General features: G+C 41.9%; 1 protein-coding gene across 2 annotated transcripts in view; it reads left to right on the forward strand.

Annotated features, from left to right (window-relative positions):
* NBAS (NBAS subunit of NRZ tethering complex) overlaps positions 1–19,089 on the forward strand; it is a 655,156-nt gene that overhangs the window by 41,388 nt on the left and 594,679 nt on the right. For both annotated transcript variants that reach the window (XM_075861089.1, XM_075861091.1), the window contains exons 10-11: positions 17,429–17,567; positions 19,003–19,071. In XM_075861089.1, coding sequence (XP_075717204.1) covers positions 17,429–17,567; positions 19,003–19,071 — 208 coding nt within the window. The remainder of the gene's footprint in view (positions 1–17,428; positions 17,568–19,002; positions 19,072–19,089) is intronic.

Genomic DNA, 19,089 nt, shown 5'->3' on the forward strand with positions numbered 1-19,089 from the left:
TCAAAAAGTGAAACTCATATATTATATAGATTCATTACACACAGAGCGATCTATTTCCAGCATTATTTTCTTGGTTAATGAAAACCCAAAATTTAGTCTCTCAGAAATTAGAATAATAAATAAGCCCAATTTCAAAAATGATTTTTAATAACGAAATCTTGTCCTACTGAAAAGTCTGTTCGGTATCTGCCCTCAATACTTGGTCGGGCTCCGACTGCATGAATTACTTAATCAATGTGGTGTGGCATGGAGGCGATCAGCCTGTGGCACTGCTGAGGTGTTATCAATGCGTCGTGGCATGGAGGCGATCAGCCTGTGGCACTGCTGAGGTGTTATCAATGCGGCGTGGCATGGAGGCGATCAGCCTGTGGCACTGCTGATGTTATCAATGCGGTGTGGCATGGAGGCGATCAGCCTGTGGCACTGCTGATGTTATCAATGCGGCGTGGCATGGAGGCGATCAGCCTGTGGCACTGCTGATGTTATCAATGCGGCGTGGCATGGAGGCGATCAGCCTGTGGCACTGCTGATGTTATCAATGCGGTGTGGCATGGAGGCGATCAGCCTGTGGCACTGCTGATGTTATCAATGCGGCGTGGCATGGAGGCGATCAGCCTGTGGCACTGCTGATGTTATCAATGCGGCGTGGCATGGAGGCGATCAGCCTGTGGCACTGCTGAGGTGTTATCAATGCGGTGTGGGATGGAGGTGATCAGTCTGTGGCACTGCTGAGGTGTTATGGAAGCCCAGGTTGCTTTGATAGCGGCCTTCAGCTCGTCTGCATTGTTGGGTCTGGTGTCTCCCATCTTCCTCTTGACAATACCCTATAGATTCTTTAAAAGGTTTAGGTCAGGCGAGTTTGCTGGCCAATCAAGCGCAGTGATACTGTGGTTATTATACCCGGTATTGGTACTTTTGGCAGTGTGGACAGCTGCCAAGTCCTGCTGGAAAATGAAATCAACGTCTCCATAAAACTTGTCAGCAGAGGGAAGCATGAAGTGCTCTAAAATTCCCTGGTAGACGCTGCGCTGACTCTGGACTTGATATAACACAGTGGACCAACACCGGCAGATGACATGGCCCCCAAACCATCACTGACTGCGGAAACTTCACACTGGACCGCAGGACACTTGGATTGATGCCTCTCCGCTCTTTCTCCAGACTCTTGGATTTCCAAATGTAATGCAAAATTTACTTTCATCTGAAAACAGGACTTTGGACACTGAGCAACAGACAAGTCCTTTTTCTCCTTAGCCCAGGTGAGACACTTCTGACGTGGTCTCTGGGTCATGAGTGGCTTGACACAAGGAATGCGACACTTGTGGCCCATGTCCTGGATTCGTCTGTGTGTGGTGGCTCTTGAAGCACTGGCTACAGCCGCAGTCCACTCCTTGTGAATCTTCCCCAGATAATTTTTTTTAAATTAGTTTTATTTACAATGTTGCAGACAGGATGAAGGGCAAACAAGTGCACAAAGAAAATAAAGTATGTTACATCACATGGGATACAGAAAGGAAAAAAAAAAAAAGGGAAGGGGTAATCGGCAACATTCAAAACTTTTTATACAGTACGTCAATAATAACTCTTAAACAACAATAAAACCTGTTGTCTATGCCGTGAAAATATCACAAATGTATTAGGAGTGTGCAATAGGCAATACAATAACCGAATAAGGTTAAGGACATACACCATGAAACAGAAGTTAAGGTTTCTCTACATCAAAACTCTCTGGAGTATCTAACCACGGACCCCATACCTTCTCCCCCAGATTCTTGAATGGCCTTTTCTTGACAATCCTTTCAAGGCTGCGGTTATCCCTGTTGCTTGTGCACCTTTTTCTACCAGACTTTCCTTTCTCTCAACTTTCCATGAATATGCTTGGATACAACACTCTGTGAACAGCTGGTTTCTTTAGCAATGTCCTTTTGTGGCTTACCCTTCTTGTGGAGGGTGTCAATGACTGTCTTCTGGACAACTGTCAAGTCAGCAGTCTTCCCCATGATTGTGTAGGCTACTGAACCAGACTGTTGGACCATTTAAAGGCTTATGAAACCTTTGCAGGTGTTTTGTGTTGATTCGCTGATTAGCGTGTCACACCATGAGTCTACAATCTGCAACTTTTACCCAATATTCTAATTTTCTGAGACACTAAATTTTGGGTTTTCATTAACTGATAGCCATAATCTACAACATTAAAAGATAAAAATTCTGGAAATAGATCTCTCTGTGTGTAATGAATCTATATAACGCGTCTCACTTTTTGAATTGAACTACTGAGATACATTTTTTGATATTCTAATTAATTGAGAAGAACCTGTAAATATATATTTTGCAGTTCCAATGTCTTGCCACAAGGTGGTGCAGTGTGTTTACATTGATGCTGTGCTGCAATACGGAGAGGTTCTCGTTGATTGATTCCTTACATGTTTCAAGAGGTTGCGGTCTCCGTGTTGATAAATGATTACAGCAGCTTTTCAACCTGATCGCTACCTGTGATGATATTCACCTTGAGAGGCTGAGATGACCTAAACGGGGGAAGAAAGTAGAAGTAATTTGTTATGTCATCTCGCCCATAAGAATATTCATTATTTTTTTTTCTTCCTTCAGTTCACAATGGTGCGGCATTTATTTTATGTCGTTTCTGTGAACACAGATTCTTCTGCTTTACTTAAAAATGGATTATTAGGAAATGAGGCCCGGCGATCCATACGAGCGAGGCTAATGGGATTATGCAATCTCCATTGGATTACATGAGGCATCAAATCATGTCTCTCTGTGACATTTGTGAGTGCAATGCATAGAAGCCAGGGAGGTGTAATATACAGCCAGTAATTGCTTCCTGCATTGATCTTACGGGATCGCTTCCAGCCAGAGGTGGACTGATTAACCGGAGTCCATAGGCAGCATCATGTGGCCCTTTAATAGCTCATTGACGTGCAACCAAACGCTCTTTCATTGACTAAGTTTCTACTATATTGAGCATTTCATTATGGGGACAATACATTATTAATTGCCTGTAAGATGTATGGCTCGGTCTCTAGGATTTTATAGGCCTCAGAGTGACATCCCAGCAGAGAGCTGACTGTTTATAGCCATTTATATTGCAGATTGCAAACCACTTACTGCCTGGGGCTATGACGAAAAACTGAATCAAGGCTGTAGACCCCAGTGGTGGTAATGGGAATGTACATTAAAAGTGATTAACGTTTACCCTGTGTATAGTGACATATAATTTAAAGACCAAAAATAAATTTAGATATATACCTTGTTACTAAGGGCAAAGGGAAAAGATTAGAAGCACTGTGTGTAAATTATGTTAGTGGTTGACAGGTTGTAATTTTTATAAAAATATGCTACCAAGAAAATCTGGCCATTATTCTACACCAATATTAAGAACGAACTGCACTATTATATGTTATGGTTCATACAGGGCGGGTGGGGCCTGTCAACTGTCATATTAAGTAAATACTTGTATTCCCCCATAAGATAAAAATTCTTTTATTAGAACTTTGCATTGTGCCATCCCTCTGTTATACCTCCTGGAAATGTATGAATCAATTTATAACTGGCTGTTGCCATTCTCGCCCATCAATAGGATATATCCCTTCAAACTATGACACTGTCAGCACACATTGTATTGTTTCAAGATGGGTAGGGACACATCCCATTAGCAAGGGGAATGGTAACACCCAGTTGTCAATTTATTAAAACAGTTCCAGGAGGAATAACAAAGGAGGACTAAAGAGTTGCCTTTACATGCATATTTTTCATGCTCATTTTTGGGATCAAGTGAACAAAAATGTCCTCTAACTTCAAAAACACCACAAGAATTTGCTAAAACTTTTGGGTTAGTTCATTCGAATGTTCTGCGACCAAAAATATTGTTTATCATCCATTGGTCGGAAGCCATAATTTTGTTGGGAAAGCTCCAACCATTATTATTCTCACTGATTCGTTTCGGCCTTATTGCCTAAATTGTGTCTATAGCTGTCCTTTTTCTGATCTTCTTTACACTCAAGTTGGCCGGTTGTCACAATGTGGTTAACTTTCCCGCCGTCTTCTCCATAGCTTCAACTCAAATTGGTTTTCTAATCGGAAATGATGACGTTGTGGAGCAGCTGGATAGATGATGAGGAGGTATCTGGTGTGCATCCCTCAGAATACAGTACAGTGTTTGGCAGCAACGTGACAGCCGCGTACCCACCAGATAGACTGACATCGAGTTGCAGGTAGCGAAGCTGTGATACTGTCTCGGGGATGAGAGCAGATGCTGCTTTTAGTGGCGGCAAGGCATGTCATTAGGAGAAATAGCAGCTGGCACGACTGCACTACATCAGCTTAATCCTTTTTTTTTTTCTTCCCCTGTATTCAATTATGGATACTGTTCGGGAATTAAGGAAAGGAGCTCGAGAAGCCTTTATAGACGCCATAATCCGGTGTAAATGTCTTTGTGAGGAGGGCACTGGGGGGCACTAAAGGATGCAGCCTATGCCGAAAGACTGTTGGCGATGTGGTATGGCTTTGAAATACTGCCTTTCTTCACACCTCCAAGAGTCACGCGTATCTTATATGGAGGAGAGGATGATGTTACTGCTGTAACCAAGGGAAAAGCCATTTGGATGTGAGGAATAAGTTGTTTGTTTGCCTCGGATTGCTGCACATCAACATATCACTGCCGGCTAAAGTAGTGTGTCTGTGAAGATGGTATCAGACTGGCAGATTATTAGATGTGTGCGGGGAGAAGAGCCGATGTGTGTGTAAACTTCTCTTTATATTCCGGGCGCCTGTCATTTACACACAATAGACGCAATTGTGTTTCCGATCAGTTCATTAGGAACCATTGAAATCCGGAGATACAAGTAACGGTGACATCAATGAGTCACAATGGCCTTAGATATAGAGAGACGTTTTCTGTTCCGGCTGACATTTCCAGATTATAATCATTTTTGACATTGGAAGCCGGTCTGTACATGATTAAATATTTTGCGCTGTATGTGGAGAGCTTTCGAGTGTTTGTGACAGCCAGATGCGCTCCAAAATTGCTGTAAAAACGGCAACAATTTTTTTATTTGGGAAAATCGATCGGGTCTTATCAAAAATGTATTCCAACTACATTTTTGGCTAATCGTTGAGCAATTAAACAATTTACGGAACTTATCCCTAGTGGGTTCACGCCACGTTTTTGTCATACAGTTCAGCTACAAGTTTTTTTTTTTCAAGTAAGAAGTATATTCTAAAAGAAAATTTATAAAAGCTACGGCATAGGAGGCTGCGGTTTTCATTCGAGTTTATGTAACCAGAGCTTTAAGACATGGGACAATTATCGTGTAAGATGGAGTAGAAGTTCCTAATCATTGACCAGTTTAACCATGGTCCGTGATTTCACGATCAGCGAGAAATTGCTCACTTGTCGTTATTTGACTCTTATGATGACCTAAAAATTATCTTATGTTGGAGTTATGCCATCGTGTTAACGGTCATCTGCTAGTTGTTCGTAAATGAGACCGGAGGAAAGACTAGCGATCTCAAAAGTGAATAACCCCTTCAGGACCAAACTCATTTTGGCCTTCAGGACCAACCCCATTTTTTTCAAATCTGACGTGTCAATTTATGTGGTAATAACTTTGGAATGCTTTTACCTAGCCGAGCAATTTCAGAGATTGTGTTCTTGTGACATATTGTACTTTGTTAGTGGAAAAATTTGGTCAAATTCATTGCTTATTTGTGAAAAACACCAAATTTTAGAGAAAATGTGAAGAAATTATGATTTTTCTAATTTTAAATGTAGCTGCTTGGATATCAGATAGTAATACCACACAAAATAGTTACTAATTAACATCCCCCATATGTCTACTTTTGTTTGTATATTTTTTTGAACGTCCTTTTATTTTTCTAGGACGTTACAAGGCTTAGAACTTTAGCAGCAATTTCTCAAATTTTTAAGAAAATTTTCAAAAGGCTATATTTTCGGGGGTGAGTTCATTTCTGAAGTGGCTTTGAGGGACCCATATATTAGAAACCCCCATAAAACATTTTGAAAACCGCACCCCTCAAAGTATTCAAAACCGCATTCAGAAAGTGTTTTAACCCTTTAGGCGTTACACAGGAATTGAAGCAAAGTAGAAGTAAAATTTACAAATTTAATTTTTTTGACAAAATTCATATGTAATACTTTTTTTTTTTCTGTAACACAAGGTTTTACCTGAGAAATGCATCTCAATATTTATTGCCCAGATTCTGCAGTTTTTAGAAATATCCCACATGTGGCCCTAGTGTGGTAATGGACTGAAACATCGACCTCAGAAGCAACGGAGGACCTAGTGGATTTTGGGGCCTCCTTTTTATTGGAATATATTTTAGGCACCATGTCAGGTTTGAAGAGGTCTTGTGGAAACCCCCAAAAGTGACCCCATCTTTGAAACGACACCCCTCAGAGAAATTATCTAGAGGTATAGTTAGCATTTTGACCCCACAGGTTTTTTTGCTACATTTATTTGAATTGGTCTGTGAAAATTTAAAATCTCCAGGGTTTTTTTCTGGAAAAAAGGAATAAAGGACAAAAAGCAAACCAACATTGGTAAAGCAATTTCTCCCAATTACGGAAATACCCCATATGTGGTCATAAGGAAAGGAGCGCCATTTGGATTTTAGAGTTCAGATTTTACTGGACTGGCTTTCGGTGCCATGTCGTGTTTGCAATGCACTGGAGGGACCTAAATAGTGGAACCCCCCCCCCCAAAGCGACCCCATTTTGGAAACCACACCCCTCAAGGAACTTTTCTAGTGGTATAGTTAGCGTTTTTACCCCACAGGTTTTTTGAAGAATTTAGAATTTATTGGAATTAGTCTGTGAAGATGAAAATCTACTTTTATTTTTCTGAAAAAACATAGAATTTTCTAATTTTTATGAGGATTAAAGGAGAGAAAGCACCCCAACATTTGTAAAGCAATTTCTCCTGATTACGGCAATACCCCTTATGTGGTAATAAACTGCTGTTTGGACCCACGGCAGGGCTCAGAAGGGAAGGAGTGCTATTAGCATTTTGCAGCTTAGATTTGGCTGAATTGGTTTCTGGGGGCCATGTCGCATTTGCAGGGTCCCTGAAGTACCAGTATAGTAGAAATTCCCCAGGTGTGATCCCATTTTGGAGACTATACCCCTCAAATAATTTAAATTTGAGGGGTAGTGAGCATTTTGATACCTCAGGTGTTTTATAGATTTTATTAGAATTGGGCCGTGAAAATGAAAAAATATATTTTTTCCAATAACCTGTAGATTTAGCTCATAATTTTTCGTTTCCACAAGGAATACAGGAGAAAAGACACCCCAAAATGTGTTACACAATTTCTCCTGAGTAGGGAAATACCCCATATGTGGTTGTAAACTGCGATTTGGACACACGGAAAGGGTCTAAAGGGAAAAAGCGCAATTTAGTTTTTGGATTGGAGATTTTGCAAAATTGTTTTTTGGCGCCAGGTTGCATTGCGCTGAGGTACCAGTACAGTGAAAACTCCCGAGAAGTGACCCCATTTAGGAAACTACACCCCTCCAGGAATTCATCTAGAAGTGTAATGAGCGTTTTGACCCCACAGGTTTTGCAGAAATTAGTGCACAGTGGATGTTGCGGATTGAAAATTGCCATTTTCCACATATATGTCTCCGACATACTGTGCAAGCCTCCGGAGCAGACCCTTGGTTGATCGCTCCAAAATTGGGGTTTCTTTGCCGTGGTCACTTGGAATGAAGAACCTAGGAAAAATGCTCCTTGCATCGGACTGAGGTCTTCGTCAGATGCCTGACGAAGACCTCCGCACGAGGTTGAAACGCGTTGCAGCAGTGACTTTTATTGTTTTTTTAGCATGTTTACAAATAAATTGTTTTAAGCTTCATCCGATAGTTCTGTGGAATTACTGAATTTTTCCTAGGTTCATCAATATATTTTTATAGGTCAGACCGATATGAATGCGGCGATACCTATTATGTATATATATTTTTTTTTTCTCATTTTATTTTCTAATTATAAAGGGCTTGATCAGGGAAACAAGGTGATTATTGTTTTTATTGCGTAAAACTTTTTATCTAAAATTATTTTTTATTTTTTTTAAATTTCAGTTTTTTTTACACTTACCTGAAAACTTGAAGATTTGCTCTTCTGATCCCCAGTACAATACACTGCACTACTTATGTATGTACTTATGTAGTGCAGTGTATTGTAACAAATTTTACAACTGACAGTTAAGCCTATTACGTCCTGCCTTGGGCAGGTCCTAATAGGCTTCCTGGTTGCCATAGCAACCATCGGCACTTCACAATTTTTCACGGGGGGGCCAACTGGGTACAGAGGGAGCCCCCTCCCTCCGTGTCAATCGCTTAAAGGCCGCTATAGCTATTGACAGCGGCATTTAAGGGGTTAAACAGCGGCGATCCGAGATCACTGTGATCGCCGCCGTTGCAGTGGTATGTCGGCTATACATTACAGCCGACACCCGCGGAAGATGAAGCCCGCACAGCTCCTGTGCCCGCTTCATCCTCTGGGTGTTACTGTACGCCCATTTGCGGGAATGCACCGCTAAAAAGGACTTACAGTAACACCCATTTGCCGGGGAGGGGCTCAAATCTGAAAAAAAACCATACCTTTATTGTCACATTATATCATTGATTACCACTCTGCCAATTTATCTTCATGTGTAAACGAAGCCTTAAGGCCTTTTTACATGGGCCAATGATCAAGAGAATAAACCCTTGTATAAATGCTCCTTCTCAATTGTTGCCCTGTGTAAACAGGAAAACAATCAGCTGACGAATGAGCAAACATTAGTTTTTCGGCTTATCACGTTTTTTTACTTGCCCAAAACAAATCGGCGTTTGTCAGCAGCTCGTCTTCCCGTCTGAACAGGCACCAAGATGCAAAATGTATACATCATTACCATTGTTCATATAAATGGAGCTAAACGAGAGCCGATCAACCTGCTATCAATTGGCACTCGTTACTGACCATGAAATTTTGCTGCGTAAGATCACTGTAGGGGTCCTCTTACATGGCACGACGTGGGCCGTGTAAATGAGCGCCGTTCAACAAGTCAGCTCGTTGATCGGTGCTCATTTGCTCCTTTAACAAGGAGCTATGTTGCCGACAATTATATTTTGGCTGCATAAACGATACAATCAGCCGATGAACAAGCGTTTGCTCATTCATCTGCTGATCGTTGCCATGTTTACACAGGACAATGATCGGGAACGAGCGTTCTGTGAACGCTCATTTGCCCGATAATTGGCCCGTGTATAAGGGCCTTTAGGCTGTATAACAGATTTCTGCAGATCATATTGCTTCCCCAATAAAAGTGCCAAATCTGTTCTCTATGTTTGTAGAGGTCCAACAAAATGAAGGATCAGTGTTGACAGTACTGCTGACAGAAGTATTCGATTGTATCCACACTATTGTTCAGCAGGTTTATTAGGTGCCATTACAGCTGCGCATTACGAGACTGTGTATGGGCTTCTTCATCCGGACACTCCACCAAATCTGTTTTCTATGGAAGACTAAGGGCCCTTTTACATGGGCCAATTATCGGGCAACCAAACTTTCATATGAACATTCGTTCCCAATCGATGCCCTGTGAAAACAGGTCAACGATCAGCCGATGAACGAGCAAACGCTCATTCATCGGCTGATCAATATTATCGATGACGGCAGCACATCTCTCTGTGTAAACAGGGAAATGTGCTGCCGACGTGATAGAAATGTATGGAGATTGTAGTAGTGATCGCTCGTCCCAATACATTACCGGTCCCATCTCCTTGTGAAAGGAGCAAATGAGCGCTGATCAATTAGGTGCCTCGTTGATCGGAGCTTGTTTTCACGGCCCATATCGGTCCGTGTAAGAGGTCCTAAAGTGGTGGCATATCTTAACCATTTGCAGCTCAGATGGGTTTCAACCCTCTTTTATATATCTGAACAATGTAATTATATATTATACCGAGTACTCGATCAATTGTGAAACTACAAGTATCAATATGCCGGTAGTTGCATGAACTGTATGGCCATATTTGTTTATTCCCCATCACTTCTATAGCACCAACATATTCAGCAGATGTTGGCCATGGTTGGTTTCGCATCCAGGACCCCAGTACTGTAAGACCATTTTTCTAACCACTGAGCCACCATGCTGCCCCTAGTAGTTGGAAAGTCTCAGTTTTATTGATAGAGCCAAAAATCTGCTAGAAGCCATTTGGGATGAATCTTGAGGCTTCACTACACAAATTTAACTTAATGAACTTAATGGAAACCTAATCTCTTTTTCATCTTGGGTTATGAAATGTCTACCTATATACCAAGGTTGGCCACCAGACAAGGCTTTGTTCTATATAACTTTCTTTATCCCAGACAGATCGGTTCCATAAGCTGCTCCTTTGACCACCAAAGACCACTGCACTGGCCCCAGGAGGGCACTAAGATTCACTCATTAATAGTGAATTACACTGTAGTGCTGTTCCGAGCGTCGTCCTAGACCTCAAGGTTGGCAGATGACTGCTTCTCTTTTGGTTTGTTTTTAACAGCCAAGGCTAAATGATTTGCTGTGTAACAAATTCTAAATAAGATGTGGTTTAGATCTGACGGATGGAGATAACGGCAGTGGTCAGACAGTGTGACCTCCGCCTCACAAATGAATTTGTTATTTCTACTCAGTGATAATGGTTTGTCCAGCGCCTTTTTGGAAAAAAGCTATTTTTTTTTTGTTACGTTTTCTAGCAGATGTCTCAAGAAGACAGACGGTCCAATATTACATGTAGGGTTAAACCTGTTTAGTAAATACTAATTCCCCATGAATTATCAAATTTTGGAGCAGGTTTTCTTAGAACTATACGTTGTCGCCCCTCTGTTTTTCCTCCTGTAATTATGTGAATACATTGACTTCTTCCACCTTTGTCGTCCCTCTTCTATTCCCGTCTGCTGGTCCGTTGTTTACATTGCCTGGCAATGACGACGTCCATTTTGATGTCATGTCAGACTTAAAGGGGTTTTCCAGCTATTAAAAATTGATGGCCTATCCTCAGGATAGGCTATCAATAACTAATGGTTTGGGGTCCGACTCCCGGGACCCCCGCCAATCAGTTGTTTTGAAAGGTCCGCAGAGCTCATACGAGCGCTGCAGACCCATCAAAACAGCTGATCGGTGGGGGTTTCGAGAGTTGGAACCCAAACCATCAGCTATTGACGATAGGCCATCAATTTTTTATTGGCTGGAAAACCCCTTTAAGCAGCCAGGGCAGTGAAGGCAGCTGGTGGCCTAAGGGAGACTGCATGCGTCACACACAAGGTATATGCAAGTACTACCCATCTAATACTTGTAGTTGGCAGGTGCTTCATGACATCATTTGTGAAATTTTCATCACATTATGTTCCTTGCGTGTGTTGGCATAACTATACCGAGGGCCACTTCAGACATGCGTGCCATGTCCTTGGAACCCGTGGTCTATAGCCTCTCAATCATTTTCTACTGGGTCCTCACCAGTTAGAACATGATGATGCCTGGGCCTCACCACCTATGGTCAAATTCCATGCCAAAACACTGCCCAATTTACCTTTCACTTGTCCCCTTCAACCCAGTATACCATTAAAATGAGCACAAAAGGACCTAATTATAATACTGAACTAGAGATTTGTATAGCCAGACAAAGGACTATTCAGATTATAATCACTTAAAAACTGCCTACACAGCTGCACCTCACCAATAACTAGAGGGCACAGGTCTAGAGGGTTAGGAGCCTCACACACAAGCGTGTTTGGTCCGTGATTTACGGTCCGTACGTCGGCCACATTTCCCGGGCCGAACACAGTGCAGGGAGCCGGGCTCCTAGCATCATAGTTATCTATCCCGTACTGAAAACATGATTACATTACGGGACACTTGTCCCGCAGCGAAGCAGTGACACCTAGCATCATAGATAACTATGATCCTAGGAGCCCCGATCCCCGCAGTGTGTTCGGTCCGGGAAATGCGGCCGACGTACGGACCGTATATCAAGGACTAAACTTGCTCGTGTGTGGGAGGCCTTAGAAATCCCCACATGAGAAACCCACTGCTGTGTGGCCTTAATTAAACCACATCCATTGCAGTAGTTCTATGTGGTCCACAATTTTTGAATTCATCGCAACCCACGCTTGGTTAGATTTAAATAATTCTTGTTTAAAGAGTAACTGCTCTTTAATTAAATTTTTGATATGTCAGAGCCATCTCAGAAGTTTGGATCTGTGGGGTCCGGGTGCTGAGACTCCCACTGTCCCTGAAACGAAGGTGTAGAAGCGCTCAGCTGAGTGACGTGCATCTTCGGCTGTGATCGGCCCTACTCAGCAGCCTTAAGACGGTTCATGTAGAGGTTTTATGTAAGCCGTCTTCAGCCTAACAGCGAGCACCGATCACAGCCGATGATGCATGGCGCTTAGCTAAGAGTTTCTACACCTTCGTTTCAGCGACAGTGGGGGGGGGTCTCTGCACCTGGACCCCAACGATACAAACTTCTGATATGTCTCTATGACATATCAAAAGTTTGAACGAGCAGATACTGTTAAGGCCAGGGTCTTCTACCTTTAATTGTGGTGCTGGGCATTTCGCCACCCAAAAAAACTGGCTTGGATTGAATAGGGATTCGGTGGGTAAAGCTTTTTCGTGTTTGCCTTGTAGGAGCTGATCTTGGTTTTTGAAAAACGCTCAAGGTAGGCCCACTTTAACGCAAGTACCAAAGTGTAGCCTTCGCCTGGCAGTGGTAGAACTTAATAATTAGCAAATTAACTTAGCACTAATGTGAGTCGAATATCCTCGAACCCCTGTCTCCAGTTACATAACTGGCCTGTTTGCAGGCATCCTGCTCCATCCGTCATCATTTCTGGTTAGGAAATAGAAAGGTTTTACGTGCTGCGGAAAAAGTAAAGTGACATCTTAAGTGGAGGGTTAGCAATGAGTAATAAAGTCTGTCTTCTAAAACAAAGCGTGGACAATTAGACGCAATCTTCACCTGCTGACTTGTCACACAGAGTATTGCGTGGGTACGCGGCTCTGTATACGTTCGCCAGAATGGTATTTTTCTGCAAGCCATGCGTCACGCATTTTTATCATCGGAATAATATCGGCTTCTGACTGACCTATTTTACTTGTGTATTTTAAAAGAAAAATTCCCTCCCTGAGCAAATGTAAGACTGTGTTGTGTTGATTCCTCCTGGCAGAAGCCTCGTCTGGTAACAAATGAGAGAGCGATTACTATGATTTGGAGTAATTACTTTTTTGTGGAATTGGCACAATTCTGTGGTTATGATACAGTGCACATTAGGAAGGCTGCAATGTGTATCTCAGTTTATTTATTAGTTTTCTGTGAAGAGCTGAACTAAAGACCGACTGATTGGATTTATCGAGGAGAACTACTACTATTTAGATTTATATACACGGATTGTAATGAGAAGATATCACATGCAAATACAAATCAATAAGTGAAAACGTTTCCTTTTTTTCAATCTAAAGATTGCATTAGCTTTTTACTGATGTAGCTATGTAACTGCATTATATTATCTATTAGTCTTTTGCAATATAATTCTGCCAGTTAAAGAAAACCTCCAGCGGAAACACAACTTTCCATCATCTCTTCTTGATTGTCCATCAAAGTCTTGACCTTTTTTTTTCTTGTATAAGGGGCTAGATTTACTAAAGGGGTTTTCACACAAAGGAAATTGTTTCATTTATTCACAGGTTAGGTGACAATTGTTTAATTGCTGGCACCGCCGCTGTTCACTAGAGTTCCCTGTTCCTCCTGACCAGACGGCTACAGTGAGTAGGCGTTTGAATGGAGCGGTAGTCGAGCATACGCACTGCAAAGTCTATGGGGCTAACCGAAATAGCCGAGTGTTGTACACTGCGTGGCCACGGACGGGAGGAACAGGGCATGTGGGATACCCGTTCTAGTCAATGGTGGGTGGTCACAATGGTGGGGCCCCCAACGATCATAGATTTATCACTTATCCTGTGGATAGGTGATAAGTGTCCTTGGTGGGAAAACCCAATTAATAATATTGTAAATTTAGACAAAATAAAACGATACTAAACTAATGAAAACTGCGCCAAATGTATCACAGTGGTGCATTATTTATGATAAATTTGGCACAACTCTGTAGACGTGTTAGGCATTTTTCACAATCGTCACAGATCCAGCGGGACAGTCCTGGATTCCGGGGCAGTGTCCCTTTGTCCCAGACTTCTTCAAAATGCAGATGCAGTTGAATCCAAAGGTGGCTGACGGCTCGTTGCTCCCCTATTCTCCCTGTGATGCATGCCATGAGTGGCTTGGCGCAGATAGACTGGAGGACACCTGCAGAAGGATCTGCTCCATTCGTCGTGGGAACAGCGCTAGGTGAGTTAACATTACTGAAGTGTCTTGAGAGTTAAGACATCGCATCCAGCCAGGAGCGATGTCTATTCACAATCTCGACACTTCGGTAACGTTTGTGTGGGACTTGCGGCACAGCAAGCGAGATCACGCTGTAAGCTGTCATTTACAGCGAGATTACGCTTGCTGTGCTGTAAATCCAACACACACGTTACCGAAGTGTCGGGATTGTGAATAGAAATCGTGTCCTGGCTGGAAGCGATGTCTATTAACTCTCAAGACACTCACAGTAATGTTAACGTGTGAGTAAGTGACAGCACATCATGATCTAGCAAGATCACTATGTGCTGAGTAAATGAATGGAAAGGAGTCATACACTTTTCTCCAACGCCCACTTGGTCAAAAAGTAAAAACACGCCCAGTTGTCTATTAAGAAAGTTATTAGCATAAATCTAAAATAGGTCATAACTCCGTCAAAAATGATAGTTTTTCTAAATAAAAATCACTGCTGTAATCTACATTACAGCGCACATTATGTACAAGATAGGGCACTTATAATGTGGTGACAGAGCCCCTGTAAGTGTGGGTGGGATATGAGTACTTCTGATTTAAAGGGGTTACGTGGTGCGGTTTTTCATGCTAATGACCTATCTGCAGGATAGTTCATCAGTATATGATCGGTGGGAGTCTGAAACCCTGACCCCCACTGATTTGCTGTTCTGGCTGCCTCCAGGTACCGGAAGTTCTGCAGTGGTTGGTGTCAGTACCAAATAGCTCCGGTCACAGTATAGCGGCCGTACTGCAGCTCTGCTCTTATTTAAGTGAACCCCACTGATCATATTCTAATGACCTATCCTGTGTATAGGTCATCAGCATGAAGAACCGCCCCATGCCTAACAACCCCTTTTAATCCTGTAGTCCTAAAACTCCTTCACAGGCATTTATTTTCTATTTCTTCAATGCACCTAGAAAGAAAAATGAAGCATCTTTGCAATAAGTCTTAATTAAAAATATCCTGCCATTTTGTGTCTACAGCTCCTATTCAGGCTTATGTACAGTGAAGGAAATAAGTATTTGATCCCTTGCTGATTTTGTAAGTTTGCCCACTGTCAAAGACATGAACAGTCTAGAATTTTTAGGCTAGGTTAATTTTACCAGTGAGAGATATATTATATATATATATATATATATATATATATATATATATATATATATATATATATATATAAAAAAAGAAAATCACATAGTCAAAATTATATATATTTATTTGCATTGTGCACAGAGAAATAAGTATTTGATCCCCTACCAACCATTAAGAGTTCAGCCTCCTCCAGGCCAGTTACACGCTCCAAATCAACTTGGTGCCTGCATTAAAGACAGCTGTCTTAAATGGTCACCTGTATAAAAGACTCCTGTCCACAGACTCAATTAATCAGTCTGACTCTAACCTCTACAACATGGGCAAGACCAAAGAGCTTTCTAAGGATGTCCGGGACAAGATCATAGACCTGCACAAGGCTGGAATGGGCTATAAAACCATAAGTAAGACGCTGGGTGAGAAGGAGACAACTGTTGGTGCAATAGTAAGAAAAGGGAAGACATACAAAATGACTGTCAATCGACATCGATCTGGGGCTCCATGCAAAATCTCACCTCGTGGGGTATCCTTGATCCTGAGGAAGGTGAGAGCTCAGCCGAAAACTACACGGGGGGAACTTGTTAATGATCTCAAGGCAGCTGGGACCACAGTCACCAAGAAAACCATTGGTAACACATTACGCCGTAATGGATTAAAATCCTGCAGTGCCCGCAAGGTCCCCCTGCTCAAGAAGGCACATGTACAGGCCCATCTGAAGTTTGCAAATGAACATCTGGATCATTCTGAGAGTGATTGGGAGAAGGTGCTGTGGTCAGATGAGACTAAAATTTAGCTCTTTGACATTAACTCAACTCGCCGTGTTTGGAGGAAGAGAAATGCTGCCTATTACCCAAAGAACACCGTCCCCACTGTCAAGCATGGAGGTGGAAACATTATGTTTTGGGGGTGTTTCTCTGCTAAGGGCACAGGACTACTTCACTGCATCAATGGGAGAATGGATGGAGCCATGTACCATCAAATCCTGAGTGACAACCTCCTTCCCTCCACCAGGACATTAAAAATGGCTCGTGGCTGGGTCTTCCAGCACGACAATGACCCGAAACATACAGCCAAGGCAACAAAGGAGTGGCTCAAAAAGAAGCACATTAAGGTCATGGAGTGGCCTAGCCAGTCTCCAGACCTTAATCCCATCGAAAACTTATGGAGGGAGCTGAAGATCCGAATTGCCAAGCGACAGCCTCGAAATCTTAATGATTTACAGATGATCTGCAAAGAGGAGTGGACCAAAATTCCATCTAACATGTGTGCAAAGCTCATCATCAACTACAAAAAAACGTCTGACTGCTGTGCTTGCCAACAAGGGTTTTGCCACCAAGTATTAAGTCTTGTTTGCTAAAGGGATCAAATACTTATTTCTCTGTGCACAATGCAAATAAATATATATGATTTTTACTATGTGATTTTCTGTTTTTTTTTCTTTTTATATAATCTATCTCTCACTGGTGAAATTAACCTAGCCTAAAAATTCTAGACTGTTCATGACTTTGACAGTGGGCAAACTTACAAAATCAGCAAGGGATCAAATACTTATTTCCTTCACTGTATCTCCACGGTAACAGTCAACAAACAAACCCTGTGTTGTCTGATTTTGCACTCCTATTGCCATACATTTGCCCACTACTTCTTGCTAATCTTTCAAATGTATGTTCGCTCCTGACCCATAATCCAAACGGATCTATTGGGCTCCATGCAACCGGCATATAGCAAAATAGCGTTCTTTTGCCAATCGCTGGGTATTTTCTTTTGTTTTTCTTACTGTACTTGCCCAGGTACTCTCATTGATTCCTGCAAGTTGCCGCAGTAATCGAGCTCGGTGCACTCCAAATATAGCTGCCTCCGGTATAGACTGCCGTGGTGCAATTATTTATACTTTCTTCCCGTCTATATATTTTTAGGCTACTGCTAGTTGGAGGCAGCGAGACAAATGAAGATGGAGTGTCGGAGGCGACACAGCGCGGGCTCACATCCTGGCGAGTGCTTTCCGGCTCCCCTCATTACAAACAGGCCACTAATTACAAGGAGGACGTGGGCACAGTAAGTAATGAGAAAAAGCCTTGTGCGCATTTTAGTATTCATTTGCAGTCCTTAATTATTTATCAGAGGATCTTTAATGTCCTTATTGAAATTTCCAGCAGTTTAACATGTTTACAGTAAATTAAAAAATCATTACTTGCAATGTGTGGATAACTGCAGGCTCTGATCTTGTATGCGGCAATGATATCTCTTCATTCATAGCGTATTCCCGTTACTGAGAATACGCTATTAGGCACCTAATGCCTTTGAGCGATTCAGTATCCACTCCTAAATGGAATGATCCATCTAAAACGTGAGTGTCGAAGACGGTCGATGGCTAGTATTCTTGTCCATTGGCTTCCTATGAAATTGGTCATCGTGTATATGAGATGAAGTAACTATATGATAATGAGCAAAGCCATGTGCACTGAGCCTGTATGATGACACATGCAGTCCCTACAGTTCCATGTTACGAAGCTGTAGGCACTGTGTGCCACCGTATGGTGCCCTTCGTAATACAAGATGGCATTTATTTTTTTTAATCTGTGAGACAAAACCTTATATAACCTTGTATGCTACCGTATGAAATTAGAGGCACGGTATAGGTCCATAAATTTCTATGGGTGCCCCCTCATACAGATCCGTATAACACTGACCTGTAATATGGTAGTGTACATGAGGCCTAGATGGCATAAGGGACCAATGTTAGTGATTTAAAATTTGTTGACCGTGCTGTTGACTATGTCGCTACTATGGTTCACATTTGTCTATTTGTTGACGCTAGTTTTTGGTGTAAAATGCTATTTTTTTTTTTTAAACGTTGCACCTTTTAATAAATTTGGTGCAAATATCGCAAGCTACCCTCGACACCTTGACTGCAATAAAATATATAGCCAATCTTTGTAAATATGGGTCTATTCATGTAGCGGGGAATTGTTTTCAAGGTTTGTCCTTTGTTTTCCAGTGGGACGTCTATTATTTTCAAGAAATGTCCCTAGCTTTCCGGGGTCAAGCCCCTGCCTGCCCCGGGGTCAACCCCCGAGCCCCCATGGGCACAGTTATAGGTTTTAGCCGGCTTTTTGCCATAATAGCACATACAAGTAAGGGAATGTGTGAAGGAAAAATCAGTTTAACCAAAAACTGTATAAAACCATTTCTGAGTCCCTTTCTGGTGACTTCTTTCATTTCAATTATAGGTAATGCTTAGATAAACAAAGGGATTTCCAAAATTATAATGTATGTTATTCCGACGTACCAATAATTCACAATAGTTGCAAATTAAATTTTCAAATTGCTTGAAGTGCGTCCTGGGAAATGTAATGGCTTAAGTGGTTTATTTATCCCTCTCTTTTGTCATATTTTCCTTTTGTTGCGTGAATTTTCGCTTGCAAAAATGAAGATTTTTGCCTCTAATTTCAGTTGTCGCTGTAACGCATGACTTCATCTCGTTTTACAGGCGCTGAAGGGAAAAGGATTGTGGAGGATTATTAAGTTGCGATTAACTAACAGACACGGAACCGAACAGGTAATGGGGATTTACTTC

The sequence above is a fragment of the Rhinoderma darwinii genome, chromosome 4 (genome assembly GCF_050947455.1).
Source record: "Rhinoderma darwinii isolate aRhiDar2 chromosome 4, aRhiDar2.hap1, whole genome shotgun sequence".
Classification (NCBI taxonomy): Eukaryota; Metazoa; Chordata; class Amphibia; order Anura; family Rhinodermatidae; genus Rhinoderma; species Rhinoderma darwinii.